The sequence below is a fragment of the Silene latifolia genome, chromosome 9 (genome assembly GCF_048544455.1).
Source record: "Silene latifolia isolate original U9 population chromosome 9, ASM4854445v1, whole genome shotgun sequence".
Classification (NCBI taxonomy): domain Eukaryota; kingdom Viridiplantae; phylum Streptophyta; class Magnoliopsida; order Caryophyllales; family Caryophyllaceae; genus Silene; species Silene latifolia.
The window spans coordinates 181,800,594-181,819,787 of NC_133534.1; the positions used below are offsets into that span (position 1 = coordinate 181,800,594).

The window sequence follows — 19,194 nt, forward strand, 5'->3', positions numbered from 1 at the left end:
TTGATTTTAGTAAAATTCGCGCCATACATTCTACAACGTCTATTGTGATTTTCGTGAATAATCGTTGTTAAAGGGGCATTGTAGTTGCCTGGATTTGTAGTAGTGTAGCTTCCTAACTAGATCGAGTGAGGTCTACTCGGTCTAGTAAGCACTCGCACTCGGTCAAGTATAGTTAAGTACTCGGTCAGAAATACGAGATAATTCGAAGATTCCTGCAAAAACAATACCGCATGTCGATTCCAAACTGAGTTCGGATCTCTCCACTAGTCATCACACTTACTCACGCATTACCATTATTACTCAAGCTTACCATATCGTCTCAACAATTAAGGCTTATGCCATACTATGCTACAACAAATTACCCAACTCGGTTTACCTGCTACCGAGTCATTCATAAGCATAATCACGTTATCATACCTTACTTAAACTTATTTTACCGCATTACTACCAAACTCGTGTGCACATCCACATGAAACATATAATTAACATTAATTCGTTCTTTCACATGTCATAAAAATATAATGTATACTCTACATAACAAATTAATCTATCATATCCAAATCCAATCATAAGCAAATCATCTTACATAAATCGTTAGTCACGCAGCGGAAAAATTTCAACCACTCAACAAGGCATATATGAATTACTATATGCTATGTTTCATATTATAACTCAACAATTCTATAACTATACCGTTATTAAAAATCCTGAAGCAAATACCAACACGATTACTATTCATACCATAGCATACACTTCCACATTTTACCACTCTATCAACCACACCCTTGCCACTTTTCTCATACTCATCGTATAAACCCACTAATCATGCCAATACTTCACTAAGCACCATCCAAATGCAACTACTATACCCACCTCTACGTTAGCAAAGACTCAACCTCAAATGATTCCGACATAACTAACATGCACATCACATATATACACACGGACTCCACATTCCCATACCCTGTGACTGGCTTAAGTACGATGGGGCCAAGATTTTGAAATGAGGGCGCCTACTCACCCAAAATCTAGCATCATCTGGGGCTCCCATTATACATACACCAGGTTCATTTTATTAGACTCGCTAAGTTCATTTGTTACAGGTTCCAAAATCGTCGCTCTGATACCACTTTGTAACACCCCAATATTCAGAGGAGCCTTAACTAGGCCTTCCTTAGCATATAAGGGCATTACCATATCGGTTGCCCGAGGACAGTAATAATCAAACGTCGATAAAAGAACTATTATGTTATATTACAAGTGATTTAAAACCAACTAATGATACAAACGATACAACTCAAGGACTACTCGCTACAACTATCAAATCTCGTGAGGACTCATCCCTGCCCGGACTCCAGCTATCCACGATATCAACACCTGCTAAGACAGACTGCTCACCATAAGGGATCACGGCAGACACATAGAGAACAAGACAACCACACAAGGTCAGTACTGAGAGAAGATACAACAAAGCCAACAGCATCTAACAATACAATCCAACACAATCAGTCACACGCACAAACACACCCACTCCAACCAATCTCCATCACCGACTGTCCACTGGACCAGCCCTGCCAGTGGGGGACCGCAGCCGTACCCACCAAATCCCCGCTCATCATACCGAGCGATAACCCTGTCCCATTAATGTGCACATCCCCTTCCGTGGCGGGTTCCACGAAGGGCGAAACTAGGGCGTGAAGCCACTCCCGCAAGTGACTCCACTCAGCCGAGAACGCATCTCGAGAACCAGAGACAACAATCACAATCACAGTACAATATCAACAACCGTCTGAATCAATCAACAACGACACAACAATCGACACACTAGACTATCTACAGAAACTGAGTAGGCGAACCTACCTTTAAGCAACTGCAACCAATCCATGCCAACATATGACATATCTAGCAACCAAGCAAAGCCTATAACCACAACACAATCATCTATTACTACCAAGCAAACCCTAATCGTAAAGACAAGGACACGGATGATGATGACGACATACCTATGAGGAGAAACCCGGCAAAAGACCGCTACCCGACTCAAGCTATGTTTTTCTAAGGCGCAAGGACCTTCAAGAGGCTTCCATAGAGGTTTTATGGTGAAGGGAAGCGAAAGAGGCGACCAAAGGATAGGAGGAATGAGGCGGAAATGATTTGCGGATTTAACAAAACGCGATTAAAAACCCTCGCTGAAAACTCGATACTCGATCGAGTACCCCACATACTCGATCGAGTGACCCCCTACTCGATCGAGTAACTACGCTACTCGATCGAGTAGCCTCTAATCTATCGAGTACCACACATAACACGTAACCCAAGACAGTTTTGGCACGCACTTCTAAGAACTATTCCCGCTCCCAAGGTCAATCAACGCTGGTCTAAGGGTCCCTAAAAGGGCGGGTATTACAGCTGGTCCAGGATATGGTTGAGAAGGTCCAGATGATTCGGCAAAAGATGAGAGCAGCTCAAGACCGTCAGAAGAGTGATGCGGATTTGCACCGCAGAGACATTGAGTTCGCAGTAGGTGACAAGGTCCTTTTGAAAGTGTCACCTATGCACGGTGTAATGAGGTTTGGAAAGAAAGGTAAGCTAAGTCAAAAGTTTATAGGTCCTTATGAGATTTTAGACCGGATAGGCGAGGTAGCCTACAGATTAGCCTTGCCACCAGCTTTGGACATAGTCCACAATGTTTTCCATGTTTCCCAGCTTCGGAAGTATGTGAGTGACCCATCGCATATCCTTGAGATGGAGAACATCGAGCTTGATGAGTCATTGTCCTATGCCGAGGTTCTTAAAGAGATTCTTGACCGAAAAGTTCGTAAGACAAGAAATGGTGAGACGGTCTTAATCAAAGTACTTTGGTCTAATCACAATGTGGAAGAAGCCACATGGGAACCCGAGAAAGCCATGTGAGAACGTTTTCCTAGTCTTTTCGATCAGGTATGTTTGGTTACGGGGACGTAACCATTGTCTTTTTAGGGGGGTAGGAGATGGTCGCGTGTGTGTTTTGTTTTATTTTTTGAGTCGAGTGTTACAACCTCGTCCAACGTTGGCCCGCCTCGAGGCCTCCTCCTCAACAGCCTCCTCCTCGATGGCCTCGTCCTCAGCAGCCGCCGCAGCAGCAAGAGCCTCCTCTAACGCCTCCTCGAGCATAAGAGAAGGGTCAAGAATAGTGTCTACGTCCATGGGACCTCTCCCTGACATAGAAGCCTCGTCACCTACAAAACCGAAGGTAAATTAGGCCGCGTCAAGTGACGGCGAGCCTTAGTTAGGGGATTTTCAAGTTTTCAAAGCTCCGAAATCGCTCTTTTCTCGCTATCTTTGGCCACTTTCCCCGAAATCCGTCCGCTCATGTGGTAATATGGGTCAAGTAAAGCCTTAATTCAAGCCTAGTCATGGGTTCGAGTCGGAATTTCGACAGCATTTCGTTATAACGGCGATTATGCCCTAGAAAAGTATCCTGAAAAACCTGTCACAAATCAAAAATCCGAAATGGTGGGAAGTTACCCTTCACACAAGGATTCCAAATATCAAGTTTCGTCACAAATGGGCGATCCTAAGGCTATTTTCGAAGCGATTTACGACTCAGTTGTGAGACCGTCACAATTTCACTCAAATGCTCAAAACTCAATGAATATTCGAAATGAATACATGGTTACGATCCTTATACTACCAATTATCCATTTAAAAGGTCAATTTTACAAGGCAAGATCATTTGGGGGAAAAGCCTCAAATTTTTCGACATTTAGGGTTGAAAACCCTAATTTTGTCGGTCCAAATTGCATAAATACGGAAGTTTAATGCAAAGATAAGATACATTCCTCGATTAGTCATGGCAAAGGCAAGATCTTGATCAAATTTTGATGGAAAATGATTGTAATTTGAGAGAGTTTGGACGAAATTATGTTTTGTTATTATGAAATAAAACACGATTTTTATCGAGTTTTTACTCAGACAGGGACACACCCAGGAAAGGACGCAGCAGGTGTTGCGCCTCTTCCAAGAGTCGCAGCTCTTTCTGCGCCTCTTCCTCAACTTCCCTCCAAATCAATTTTCGAAAATTCGTTATAAGTTCGTTATTTGTGGGCCTATCTTTGGTGCGCCTCTTCCTCAACACCATATATCGTATATTTGGTCCATTTTATGTTTATTCTTCGTCCGGACCCGTATTTTCGAGCAAACTGCGAACCGTCGCAGTACTTTATCAAGACCTCGCTTGCCACAACGAGCGAATATTCTCTGACAGGTGTTTTGACACACCTCATTTATGTTCCCCCAGCGAAAGTTCAAGACAGCCAATTGTCCCTCTCAACACGTGGAGTTCAACATCAATCTCAAGTGTGTTTACCGAAGTTTGTTTGAAGACCGACCCAAGCAAATTTCTCCCAGCAGTTTCTACCGTCGTCCTGCTGCCCCCTTCAATCCTTCAATATTACGTTTTGTTTCCCCTTGGAGTCCGACAGAGTAAGGAGTCTCAAGGAATCTCAGGTATGGTCTCTTCTTATGGATGGCGAGCTTCCTTACGCAGTCTAATGGATTTTAAACGACCCTCCCCGATAGTAGACAGACTCTAAAATGTTCCCGACGACAGGTCATTGGCTCAGACCCCTTTACCCGCCTCGCGTCGCCATAGTCGTCAGGTTGTAATCTTCGATTGACCTGATGGCTATACTTTGACTTTCGCCTTGTCCAAGCCTCAGTCAAAGTGGAGGCTCTGTAGATACCTCATTTCTGCACCTACCGCAAGCCACCCGGTGATGATTGGGCCGCATGTTTGGTACACGGAATAATTTATGACAATCCGTAAGTTTATCGTCAAGTGATAGCTCAAATACTTGTGTCTACCCCTTAGTCGTCATCTGTGCGCCGTTACGGTCATTTTGACAGTAATTAGAGTACATTGGGAGTCCGGGTCAAAAATCGTCTTCATTTTCTAATAACCATTTAAAATGCCGAGTCAGAATATTCTGGAATGTTCCGGATATTTCTATCCCATATTTTCAATCTTTTAATCTTTTGGTAAAATATATCCCGAAATTATATTTTATATAATAAGGAAATTAAGATCAACCGCAATTCCATAATAGAAACGCGGAAAATCTTTCTTCCGCAGGAGGAAACCATTGGGGAAAGGACGCAGCAGGTGTTGCGCCTCTTCCAAGAGATGCAGTGGTTGCTGCGCCTCTTCCCCAGCTTCTTTCTGCGTATTTTAAGATCTTTTCGAGATTTACTTCCAATGTTTTACCGAAACCCTAATCCCTCCGTGTGATTAGTATAAGTAGGGACCTTCGTTCCTCATATTTATCACGCGAGTGTCCGCCCTTCTCTTCTCCCTTTGCATTCTCAGACCACGCTCTTGCTTTTTGGCGTCTACGTGCTTGAACTTTCGACCACGTAAGCTCGGATCCTTCTAAGTACCAGCCTCGTTTTGCATGACCGACCAATTTAACCAACTCCACCTCAATCAACTTAATCAACTTTGTTTAATTTCCTCTTAGAGGGCACTTTCGTCGTACATTCGAGTCGAGCATCACTAAACGTTAACTTAGTTAATCTCGTTTCGTCAAACATGTAAGTCTGAGGGTGTAAATCCCATCTTTTATTATTGTACTTTATTTTTGTAATCATTATTGTAAGATTTACGTCGAAAATATATTCAAAACCGATTTACAAAACCTTTATTCAAACTCTTTTTATGGATTAACGGGAGACAAACGTCGAGAAGGAACGCAACAACTGCTGCACCTCTTCGAAGGGACGCAGCACCTGATGCGCCTCTTCCTGAGGCTGCTGTAGTTCCTGCTTTCCTTCTTCTTCCTTCGTCTTTTGTTTAATTCGTTTGTGCTTTCTTGTTTCGTCTTTGCTTGTTCTTATTTCATTAGCATGATAATTTTAACATATAATTCGTAAGTAATTTGTCACTTTAAGTTCCCGACTTAAATCCCAAGTAATTAATATTTGCGGGTTTTCGTCATTAAATCAATCCGGGTTTTAGATATTCGATTCATCAATATCAAGTCTCTTAAATTCATCTTTTGTATATTTTATCTGTTTATTATCGTCATCATCATCGTTAGTTTAGCATTAATAACCTAATTAACCTATTTAATTTGTTTACTTGAAACTAACCTTGTAATTAATCTTGTAATTAATTTGTTCTAATTAGTTTTATCCCATGTTTTATCATTTTTATGACCAATTCACATGTAAATAATTCGTTAAACCACTTCTATCTGAGTCAAATATCAATAATCGTTCATTAAATTAATAATGAATATTAACGATATGCAATACTGACTTCACAGCCAGAATTCACCTCAGGAACAGACGCAGTGAGCACTGCGCCTCTTCCAAAGGACGCAGCATTGCTGCGCCTGTTCCGGGTTGTGTTCTGCCCCTGAACTTCCGTAGTTGCTTTGACCTGGTTTATTAGTTTACGTATTTAATTAACTATTACTCGTATTATCACCCGCTAATCTGTTCGTTAATTTATTTTCTCTTTCCTTTTCTCAAACCATCCGTTTTAAATTTATTTTCGACGTAAATCAATTAACCCATTGTAATTATTGTAATTTTCTTTATTGTATTTTTTATTGTATGCTTTATAATATTGTTCGTATGCTCTCATGTGCAATTAACCTAAATCTCTACCTCGACATTAATGCATGTTAAATTACGTGTTTACCGACTTAGTTAATTCTCACATGCTAGGTTTAAAATGTTGGATGTTGCATTGCATGCATATAACCTTCAACATATCGATTATAGATTATTTTCCCTAATCATTAGTAGATGCCGCTATCGAGGCGGGCGGGATTAGGTGTTCGATCAAAAGAGCTTCCTAATACGTACCCTCACCCCTTACTCAAGATCTCTGTGAACATCCGTGTTCATTGGCATCCACGAGAGTCATTCTAGACATAGAATGCTAAGGTAACGAGTTCTTGGTGTTCATGTCACTACTTTGTGTCTTGACATGACACGAGGTATTCGAACGGTTTCCAATTTTCCACAATAGATTGGTGGCGACTCCACAAATGCAAAAGCTTGTTCGTTTTCCCAAGCGAACCCCGTGGGCCCGCGTCCACAATGAGATGCTCGGCTTGAGCTATTGTGGGAAGCTCGTCCTGGGCACAAGACGCCCGGATTGTTGGCAATCTGCTCGGATCCTCGGACAGACAGCTTCTCTTCTTTTTGCTCCTTATCAATCCGCAAGGATCGTGTTGAGGATGCAAGGATCCTTTCACCATTGCTTATTTCACTTTATTATCTACATAGGCCTTCTAGTGATGTCTTCTCTTTTATGCTTGGTCATTAGATGTCATCAATTTAGCTCCATTTGTCCTCATGAATGCAAGGTTAGCGATCCTCTCTTACCAAGGACACATATTCTCAAAGAATACGTAAAATGGGAAACTGAAGATAAGAAATGACCCAAATAAGTGCTATAAAGCATAGGAACGAGGTTAATTCGGGGACTAAATATGCTCAAATATGAATCACATCAGAACTTGAGAAGGGTACCTTTAGTTATCCTTTTTAAATTGACCCTTGGTACTTGGTAGAGGGAGTGGGATGACCGGGGATTATCGCGAGCCTAATGACTTGATTCTTGGTGAGGTGTCGACCGCTTTCTCTGTTTGTCATTAGATCTCTATTGTTAACGATATTACGTAATCTTTTTGTAAATATTCTAATTTAGTTTATTTACCATATTTTTGTAATTACCATATCTCTAGGATTGTAAGCTTGCATAACAAGTAGTCGTTTTTTGTATAAATACTCATCTATTGTAACCATATTGATTAACAATGCAAATACTCAATTACATCCAATACTTTATATGGAATCAGAATACTACCGATCCTAAACCTCTAAAACCCTAACCCTTAGGTTGTTTCTTAGTCGATCACCCATGGCGACCTCCCCTGCCACCTTACCCAACACCCATGAACCGAGTGTTCCTCTTCTTCTTGTCAACCTTTCTATCGTTGACAAACTCACCCCTCTCACCTATATGTCATGGCAAAACCAAATCGAGTCTCTTCTTTTTGGTTACGACCTCTTGAAATTTCTTGATGGCACTAATCCATGTCCTCCGGCCACCATCCCCGACCCAAAAGATGCCACCAAAGCCAACACCATTCACAACCCGGTCCATATGACGTGGAAACGTCAAGACCATCTCCTCAAAGGTGCTCTACTTGGCACCCTAGATCCCACCATTCACTCCCTTGTCATGCGTGCCCCAACCACGCGTGATGTCTGGACCACCCTCGCCTCTACATATGCTAACCCATCACGGGCCCACATCCTTCAAATAAAGAACCGTCTCAACTCCATTCGTAAACAAATCAAAGCATTACCAAGTATATGCACTCAATTAAATCTTGTACCGACAAACTTGCCATTCTTGGAAAACCCATGGACCATGAAGATCTCGTTGCTAAAATCTTGTTACAAATGGTTGGTGTCTTTGTCAGTTAGACATTAACAATACCTTCCTCCAAGGTGCTTTAATCGATGATGTATATATATCGCAACCACCAGATTTTCTTCATCCCGACACACCCAACTACGTTTGCAAATTATCAAAAACCATCTATGGTCTGAAGTAAGCTCCTCAAGCTTGGTACACTACACTTAAAAAATTTCTTCTTAGCTCGGGTTTTTTTAGCTCGTTGGCTTACCCATCTCTCTTTTATTTACACACACCTACCCATACTTTATACCTTTTGGTCTATCTCGATGACATCGTTGTAACGGGTTCTGATCTTTAACGTGTGAACTCGTTTATTGCGTCCTTGTATTCCAAGTTCTCGCTTAAAGACTTGGGTACCCTATCCTATTTTTTCGGTGTTGAAGTGACTCCCAACTCGTCTGGATTACTCCTTACTTAGTCGAAATATATATAATGATCTAATCGATAAATTTTAAATGGTTGATTCTAAGCCCTATCCTACACCCATGGCACTTTCTCCCTCACTTACTCGTGATGGTGGTTCAAAGATTGGTAATTCGACAGAATATCGTGCTATTCTTGGTTCTCTCCAATATTTATCTTTTACTCGTCCCGATATTACCTTTAGCGTCAACAAATTGTCCCAATATATGGAAGACCCTTCGGATATGCACTAGACTGCCCTTAAGCGTTTATTGCGTTACCTTAATGGTACGTGTAATGTTGGTTTGCAAATGTTTCGTTCCTCTCCTCATCATCTTCACGCATTTTGTGATACTGATTAGGCGGGTGACAAAGATTTCTTTACTTTTACTTCGGGTTATATTACCTATTTTGGTCGTAATGCCATCTCTTGGTCCTCCAAGAAACAACGAGCTCTAGCTCGATCTTCAATTGAACCTGAATTTCGTGTCGTTGGCGACACCACTTCCGAGCTCACATGGCTGCAGTATCTCCTTACTGATCTCCGTTTGCTCCCATCTTGTCCTCCCGTCATCTACTGCGACAACTTGAGTGCGACTCATTACTCTGCTAACCCAGTTTTCCACTCAAGAATGAAACACTTGGCCTTTCACTTTGTCCGTGAACGAGTTCAACAGGGCACTCTCCGGGTGCAACATATTTCTGGTGATGACCAATTAGCTGATATCCTCACTGAGCCATTGATGTGTTCTCGTCATCGTTTTTTGCTCTCCAGGATTGGTCTCGCTTTTAGCCCGTCCATCTTGCGGGAACCTGTTAAAGATATTACGTAATCTTTTTGTAAATATTCTAGTTTAGTTTATTTACCATATTTTTCTAATTACCATATTTCTAAGATTGTAAGCTTGCATAGCAAGTAGTCTTCTTTGTATAAAACTCGCCTATTGTAACCATATTGATTATCAATGCAAATATTCAATTACATCTAATACTTTACATCTACTACCTGACTTCCGACTTAAGCTAGCAGAGCTTTGGCTTTAGAAGGGACGAAGGCATCATTCCAAGCTCTACGGTGTTGTTGAACTAGTCTAACCTATTTAAATCTAATTGAACAAAATATTCGGGATGTGGGGATTCTATCTCCGTCCCTCCGATTCACATACACTAAATTACTCACATTTTACAATTATCTTCATATATTTGTGGGTCACGGATAAGTTAATGTAAATTATATGTAAAGTAATTACATTATCGTAATACTTACATAAATATTAAGGCTACTATGAGGGTCACTAACAATTGAACAAATGAGCTTATTATATATCACTAACAATTGAACAAATAAGCTAGGTGTCGATCCTTATTGATTATTTGCAATTTCATCATTAATTTTAAAAGAAACTATTAAACAGATTAGTATTACCACTTTAAAGGAATATACTTTGCTTGAGTACTTGTTATGTAATTTGGATGATATTCATTTTCTCCGATTCTCATTTCCTTTCATTTTCTTTAATTGGCGTAGATGTTTTGGAAGATCTAATCCTCAATTGTTTGATAAAGTAAGGAATTAATATTGACTAAAAATTTAATGTTGGGAGAAATGGAAAAAAATACGAAGACAAAGAAATCGTAGGATTTGTATCAGTTGTTACCCTGTTATGAGGTGAATCGAAGATGTCTTAATAAAACGGAGATATTATGAACAATAGTTTTAAGTTCGAATACCTATTTCTTCTATTGTAATGCGAGTAAGTATGCACTTTCTTAAAATGAAAAAAAAAAAAAAAAAATTGTTATGTGGTGGATTGTACGGGGTAATAATAAGGCACGTGTTAGATTTTGGGTGAATTGATTTGCATTTTGCATTAACGTAGCGTGCAGGACTTGAGTCTCTCCGGTGGATTAACATTAAGTACGAAGTACCAATTCTGCGTCAAAAACACGTGTGTCATACGATTATTTTGCACATTTTGTATCTTACTCTCTTCTATTTGGCCAATTCTTATTTCAGACCAAGGTATCCGTCTTATTAATAAGACGGATACCATATTCTCTCACAAAATACCCATTTAGGGTGAGTGGAGAAGCACATGGAGGGTCCCACCTTTGTCCCCTCTACCCATTTCCTCTCACACAACAACCCGTCTTAAAATCCGACCCGTTTTAAGCAAGACTTACTCCTTCTATTTAGTCTAATATTCCCCTTTATCTAATACTCATATACAGATATATTATGATGAAAGGGAAATATTAAGCTGAATAGGAGAGAGTATTAATTTAGTTCCTGAATATGTTCTACATAAAATTTGACGTCGTTTAATCGATTTCTCTCTTAAAACTCTATTCAGTAAGACATTTTAGGTATTTTATTTGAATAATATAACTTGTTTGACCAAAATTTCGGCTACTTATTTTTTTTAAAGTATTTGACAAGTAATTTATTTTACCAATAAGTTACGTAACATAAAATGCTACCTACAATAGCGTTTGAGAAATAAGGTATTGGTCCTATTTTATCTTCTTTTTTACCCTTCAATCTATAATGTCAAGTAATTATTACAGTATATCCTTTGACGCCATTTTACGAAAGATTAGTTACGTTTTCAACTAGTTTGTCAAACATTTTTCATATAATCAATTATTTTAATAGTTCTTAATTTTCAGCTAACATTTCATAATTCAGTTAATTTTTCAGATTTAAGCTTGTTTTCAAACATAGACAAAGCATAAGTAAAGAGTATAATAGACTATTTTTTTTCGTTACAATGAGTATTATTTATAGACTAGTAAAGTGTTTTATAAATTTAGAAAATCAGATAGGATAGTATTATCAAATATTCGCTTATAGTCTGGATGTTGGTTTCCTTTCTTTTGCACCAAAATTAATGAAATGAATTTGAACCAAACAAAACACTCTACCCCACGTAGAATTGAATTTGTATTACACAAAATATATCAAAAAAAGAAAGAGGAACTAACATCTAACTAACATAAAAATGAAAAAGGAATTAACAGTCAGACTAAGAGGGAGTGTGTGTTACCCAATTGGTATAGATTTGGATTTGTAATTTATTTGACATAACACAAAATCTCATTGAAGACGGCACGTATCCGTCACTTTGGAATGACGGATACCATTTTCTCTCACAAATGACCCAAATAGAGGAGAGAGGGAAGCACATGGGAGTGCCCCCACCTTGTTCCCCCTATCCGTTTTGTGAGTGACATTACCCGTCATTTGCTCCGACCCGTCTTCAGCAAGACTAACTGTTGACATAATTACGTCAAAAGCAAACAAAGATGTTGCACATCCATTGGACACAAAGGCAATGTGTCAGCGAGATAAAATTTGAGATAATGACTAAAAGTTCCCAAATTAATGGTTTATCGTTTAAGTATCATGGTTTAGGTTTATATAATTACAAATGAGCTGATATCCATCACAAGCTTGTGACGGTTCAAATAAAACTCACATGGGAGGATAAAAACAAGTTATTTATGATTTCCTATGCATTTTATTTTTGTCTTATCAACCAATGTGGGTGATACTTAACCCGTTACAAGTTTGACAAGTATTATCGTAAACTACCAATTAATTGAATCAAATAACCTTTAAAGAAGCTACTCCATCCATCCCGGTCAACAGTTATCTATTTCCATTTTGAGGTGTATATCATTGAATTGTTATCTATTTTTATTTTTGGCAACCTTTTATGGGTCACCTTTCATTGCACGTGGACTTACGTAATTTGTGTGGTCCAATTTCATTCATATTTCTTTGCTTAATCTTTGTGCAAAAAAATCAATAGAAATTTTTGTGCAAAAAACAATAGATAACAATTGACTGGGACGGATGAAGTATAATACTAAAAGTGAAGCTAGTTACAAATATTTTATAAATAAGATTGTTACTGTATTTTATAACTTTATTATTAAAACTTTTAATATGACTATTATTTTATCTTATTTTTGAAGAATTTAATAAGTAAACCTAAATCGAAGAGGAGAAAGAGCCTAAAGACGGAATTATTTATAAGTAGGAAAAAAATGAGTTATTGAGTTTGAACCAATAGGCAAGTAGGCAACAAGTAGAAACGTTAGCAAGTACTCGGTAGAAGTCTTAAAAATGAATAGTTGAATTTGGTTTAAAAGCAAAATCTAAAACTAACATGATGAGTCTGAGTGTGAGTCAGATATGATAGTAAATTGATATTTATAAAAATAATAAAAAGAAAAGAAATGATGTGGTAGATAGATGAGGTTAGCAAATTGTCCTTGTTCGGCGGATCACCCCTCACTCCTCATATACATATAACGCTCCTCTATTGTGTTGTTCTAAAAGTAATAACACCACCTACTTTCATTTTCGTCCATTCCTTCCTTCCTTCCTTCCTTGATTGCTTCCTTCTCTCTTAATAATTTCCCCCAAGTTTTTACCCTTGATTTATTGTATTGTATTCCAACATACATATCAAATTATTATATATACTTATACATTACATACACACCAACACCTCTTTTATTTCAGATCTATACTCTCTCTGCCTTAAGGAATCAACTCTATCCTCTTCCTATCTCCTTTCAATCCGTAAGTCATTTTCACTTTTTATCTTCTTTCATTCTTCTCCAAGTTTATCTATATATGTTTTTGGGTATCTTATTTTCTATGTTGCTGGAATAAATGTCTTTTTACTGTTTATATATAACATGAGCCAACCGGCAACGGGTGTTTGTTACGGAAATTTAAACAAATGATTGAGCCCGATGGGGTAATTTTTTTTTTTTTTTGCTCGTGTATTTGTCATTATAAATCCGTTGTATGCCGTATAACAGTTAATTTGTGCACAAAAAAGTTGCTGTTTATGATAAACGTATCTAGAATGACTTTTTTACTGGTAAGATTTGAAAGTTTATTTAAGAATGATGGGAAATTTGAATGAATCTAGAATACTTGAATTTTGTACAGAATATTCATTCATCCTCACAAGTCACAACTAATGGATCCGTACAAATATTGGGTGGAAACAACCAACTTTACAGATATTTTTCAAAGTGCTTTGTTATAGTTTGATGTTGAGTTGGAAAGTAGATGATGTTTACTTGACCAATTATTATTCTAAATAAATCTTATAAACAAATCGTTTTCGCTTGCGTATTAGATTAAAACTGCTCCTTTATTAAGGTTAAGGTGGGTAGTAGGTACTTATGTTAGATCTCATCATCTCTGATATTAATTATTAATTAAGAATCCTTGTTCATGGAGTATATTAGAGTTGAACATCTATATGTAATGGTTAAGCTCCAATTAATTTAGTTTTACTTGTACAAAAACGCCTTTCTTTCAGTGTGTTTGCATCTCCCACTGACTAAGTTTGGTTTTTACGCTCGCAACTAATTGTCATTATTAGACTGTCTCACTATAAGATTATCATAACCTCAGTCCATGTAATCGGCTCATTCTTACTTTATCTCTGCTTTTTTTTTTTTGTGGGTCAAGTTCCTTATTTAAATAACTTCGTCTCTCTGTAAAATAATGTGACAAATTTATGCAGTTGAATTTTAGAATCAATTGTTGGATGCTCGTATTTTCTTTTTTTTCTTTTATTCATTGATTTTCAAAGAATATTAGTAACGTAAAACCGTTTACTATTTCAGGGATTCCTACACCGATTCTTCTGAACGTTGAGAAGAAGCTTGTATATATATATAGGGAAAGAGAGACATCAGGGAATGCAGAAAGATGTGTGTTCATGCGGGAAATTTATCTTGTGAAAATTGTTTAACCTTCTCTTTTGTCAAAAATTCCTTGTTGTCCCTAGATGAGGTCGGACATGCCACTTGTAGCAGAGCTTTGCTATCTGCTCAAGTGTACCACCGATCTACAAGCAGTTGTAGGTTTGTCGTGCTAAAACACGAGCCTGTGGACGACGGTTGACCTGCTAAGTGTCTGTCCTTGTCAAGCAAACACATTATTTTATTTTATTTAGGGTACAAAATTCTTAATTAGCTATGGAAAAGAAGGGAACTATATTGATGGAGAGGTACGAGTTGGGAAGATTGTTGGGGCAAGGTAACTTTGCCAAAGTCTACTATGCTAGGGACGTCAAGAATGGCCAAAGTGTGGCCATTAAGGTTATCGACAAAGAGAAATCTTTGAAGGCGGGGCTAAGTGAGCAGATCAAGCGAGAGATATCCGTCATGAAGTTGGTTAAGCACCTCAATGTCTTGCAGCTATATGAGGTCATGGCTACCAAGAGCAAGATTTACATAGTTTTGGAATACGCCAAAGGTGGCGAGCTCTTTAACAAGGTTGCCAAAGGCCGTCTTAAGGAGGATATTGCGAGGTGGATTTTCCAGCAGTTGATCAGTGCTGTGGATTGCTGCCACAATAGAGGTGTTTATCACCGGGATTTGAAGCTGGAAAACTTGTTGATAGATGAGGATGGAGGTTTGAAGGTGTCTGATTTCGGCTTGAGTGCCCTTTCAGAATCAAAACGGCTAGATGGGATGCTGCACACAATGTGTGGGACCCCTGCTTACGTGGCACCAGAGGTGATTAACAGAAAAGGCTATGACGGTGCAAAAGCCGACATATGGTCTTGTGGTGTTATCTTGTATGTTCTTATGGCTGGTCATCTCCCCTTCCAAGAGGCGAATTTGATGGAAATGTACAAAAAGATCACCCGTGCTGACTACCGATGCCCTAATTGGTTTCCATCCGATGTGCGGAGACTATTGTTGAAAATACTTGATCCAAACCCGAATACAAGGATACCCATTAGCAAGATAATGGAGAACTCGTGGTTCAAGAAAGGGTTGGGAACCCGACCCATGAGATCTAAGATGGATATCAAAGAAAGCCCTCAAGTGGAGATCAGGCCATTCACTAAAAAGCCTGAACTGCAAAAACCATCAAACCTGAATGCATTTGACATTATTTCCCTGTCATCAGGGTTAGACTTGTCTGGTTTATTTATTGGGGATGACAAAAAAGAAGAGATCAGGTTTACATCACTTCAACCAGCCTCAACCATAGTGTCGAAACTCGAGGAAGTTGCTACTAACTTGAATCTAAAAGTGGCAAAGAAAGACGGAGGATTCATGAAGTTAGCCGGTTCAGGAGGAGCTAGAAAGGAAGGAGTCGGAATCGACGTGGAAATATTCGAATTTGCTCCGTCAATCCACCTCGTGGAAATGAAGAAGTCCAATGGTGATACTTTTGAGTATCAGAAGGTCTTAAAACTTGACATCCAACCTGCAATAAGCGACATCGTTTGGGCTTGGCAATAGATCCGTCAGTGCCAGAGATTAACAGCCCTTTGAAGACTGAGATTCTTGCATTATTAGTGTTTAATCTAAATTTAGTCTCATGCTAAGTTAATCCTTTGTTTATTTCCTGATTTCCATGTATTCACGTCATTTTACATTATTCGGCTTTTGAAGCCATTGTTGAACTCTTAAGTGGTGGTTGATGAAATTTATGAAGCAATAAGAAATCTTGTGTTTTATTCAATATTTTTGTGCATCTTTGGAAAGGGAAGTGTACCTAATCATGTACCTAATGTTAGGTTCACCAACACTAACTACTAATTTATTCCTAAGATAAGTGGTGGTGACTGGTGATCTAATACAGTGCTCAAGTATTTGTTTATGTAGTCGGTCACACATTTGGCCTTTGGAGCTTGAGGATATGAGGGGACACCACCATAAATAAACAAATGAGACTTATCTCGGAATATAGCAAACCCCTTTTAATTTGGCATGTGGCTCGGAATGCCTTTCAACATAATAATATCCACAAATGGGGATTTCCTCTTCATTTTACTTTCAAATCCCGAGTTTAAAACGAGTGCATTTCATAAGAATTTACGAATGTTGTTAATTCCACATTTTTATGAAGACTTGAAAATCAATAGTAATTTTTAAAGATGAGTTAAGATGCTTTTCTACGGTAACATGTGATGATTATGTGTACTAGACATTCGGTAGTGCTTTCTTTTACTTTGCGTCTAATAATTGGTCTTACTTCTTTTCATTTTTAAATGAAGGGAATACAACAAATAATGCAAAACTTGCTGTAAAACATTACATATTTGATATTCCACCTCTACTTTCTATCTATCCATCCATTAGCTAACACAAATTCTTGGCCCCAAACGTCAGCCTAAAATGCCAACCCACCTGGATAATTGTCAACATTATCTTATCTTAGGCCTCGTTTGGTTCATACCGAAATTGAATTGATGTGTTAATCTGCAATGCACGTGATTTAAACTCCTACATCGAAATTCACATGAATTGCAATAATATGTTTGGTTGCTCATACTGGAGTTTATTTCCTAAGAGTGTCCAATGACCATGAAGGGGTAAGTAGTTCAATTCCCCCATCATGTAGGAGTTGGAAACTCCTATGGAGTTTGAAACTCCCCCATTTTATAAAATATGGGGTAACCAAACAATCTTCCAAAATCACAATTCATGGGATTTTAGAATTTCCATGAATTGGGTGGGCAACCAAACGAACCCTTAGTTTCAGTTTCACTAATGAGTTTCATTTTTTTTTTTTTTGAAATAACCCAAAAGAGGGTTTCAATGCATTACTAAATCAACTTTGGCCAAAGCCTTAATGTAACTAGGAACATCACGCAACCACACACGCCTACCCAATGACCATGGGCAAAAATGCGCAAAAGCATGAGTTATGCTATTAAGGTTTCTACTTACAAAAATAAAAGAACAAGAATGAAAAAAAAGAACACAAGGCTCTTGCTGGTTCGAGTACGTGGGAATCCAGTTAAGTCAACATTATTTCAAATGAGTCTGCGGGTAAAAAAATAAAATAAACTAGCTAAATATTCGTTATACTTTTTAAATTTGTTTGTAATAATTTAAACTTTTTATGAGAAAATAAATATTTTTAGTTAAGTCAGTTTGAATATTGTCAGTTCAAATTAGAGGTGATCATGGGCCGGGCCAATGCGGGCTTGGGCCAGGCCTTTCTAACAAAAGCGGCCCATTTTTGTGAGCCGGGCCAGGCTGGGCCAAGTGCGTGGGCTTATTTAGCAAGCCCAGACCCGGCCCTTATGGGCTAATGCGGGCTTTTGGGCCTAAATGGGCTTTTTCGGGCCCTAAAATTTACGACTTACCCTAGGAAATAATTAGCGTAATACCTTCAGTTACAACTTTTAAAATATACATAGTGTATAAAATTGTACAAAATATGATGAAATCCATATGAATTGCTCTCTAAAATAAAATAAAGACAAACATCGCCACTTTAGAATGCTTAATCATGCATTCGTAGATATGATTTATGTTATGTATACCTTGTTTTATAAATCTAAAAAAATATACTTGAGTTTGTTAAGAGTTGGGTATAACTTTAACGCTACTTTAATAGGTTTTATTAGAAAAAATATTCATTATTAATAAATATGGGCCGGACCGGGCCAAAATTTGGGCCAAATGCTTGGCCCAAACCCGGCCCTAAAATATTTTGGGCCTTTTTAGGCCGGCCCATGAGCTGTTTTGGGCCAAAACTAAAGGCCCAAGCCCTTCAAAAAAGCGGGCCGGGCCGGGTAGGGCCAATAGACTTGGGCCATTTGATCAGCTCTAGTTCAAATGTGTCCACTATCCAAGTGCCATATCATTCGATTATCTTGAATTTAGTTCATTTTTAACTTGCTAATTAAATTGAGTCTTGGGTTCAATTCATATTACTCATACCTACTTTTAAATTAATTATTAGTTTGGATATTTTTAATTAATTTTTCGAATTTTAATTTATTCTATTAGGTACTCCTGTATCCCCAAAATTTGGTTAGAGATAAGTGAGACACGGAATTAACGGGTTTGGGTTGAGGCTTAATAACCCATTTATGTAAGTGGGTCGACACGAACACGACAGATATTTAATAGGGTTGGGTTTGGGTTTGGGTTTGGATTGACCTCTCTAAACACGAACCCGACACGAATGACCGGTTTACTAAATTAAACGTAATTTTTCTTGATCCTATATCACATAAACAATTAAATATACTTAAACTTTCCAAATATGTACATGACACGAAAATACAACACGATATTTAATTGGGTTGGGTTTGAGTTGAAGGATTTGTGACCCGTTTACACGTGACACGAACACGAACCCGATACGACTCGATCTGTTTGCTAGGTATCCATATGTAAAGATTAATTATGTCATGATGGAAGGATAACCAAGTGGACCAGATTGATGAAATCTCCTTGTCCTTTACAGCTCTAAGCCACATGTAATATTGGGCCGCTAAAATGATACCTGCTTT

At 38.3% G+C, this 19,194-nt stretch overlaps 1 protein-coding gene across 1 annotated transcript; it reads left to right on the forward strand.

Moving 5' to 3' along the window:
• The first annotated feature begins 13,222 nt into the window (after nucleotides 1-13,222).
• On the forward strand, nucleotides 13,223-16,403 carry LOC141600262 (CBL-interacting protein kinase 2-like). Its single transcript, XM_074420455.1, has 2 exons — nucleotides 13,223-13,478; nucleotides 14,546-16,403. The coding sequence occupies exon 2, from the start codon at nucleotides 14,900-14,902 to the stop codon at nucleotides 16,178-16,180; it is 1,281 nt and encodes a 426-aa protein (XP_074276556.1). The 5' UTR covers nucleotides 13,223-13,478; nucleotides 14,546-14,899; the 3' UTR covers nucleotides 16,181-16,403.
• The last annotated feature ends 2,791 nt before the right edge of the window (nucleotides 16,404-19,194 follow it).

Excerpts from the sequence above, each read along its gene's own strand:
- LOC141600262 (XM_074420455.1), top strand. The coding sequence starts at position 14,900 with ATGGAAAAGAAGGGAACTATATTGATGGAGAGGTACGAGTTGGGAAGA.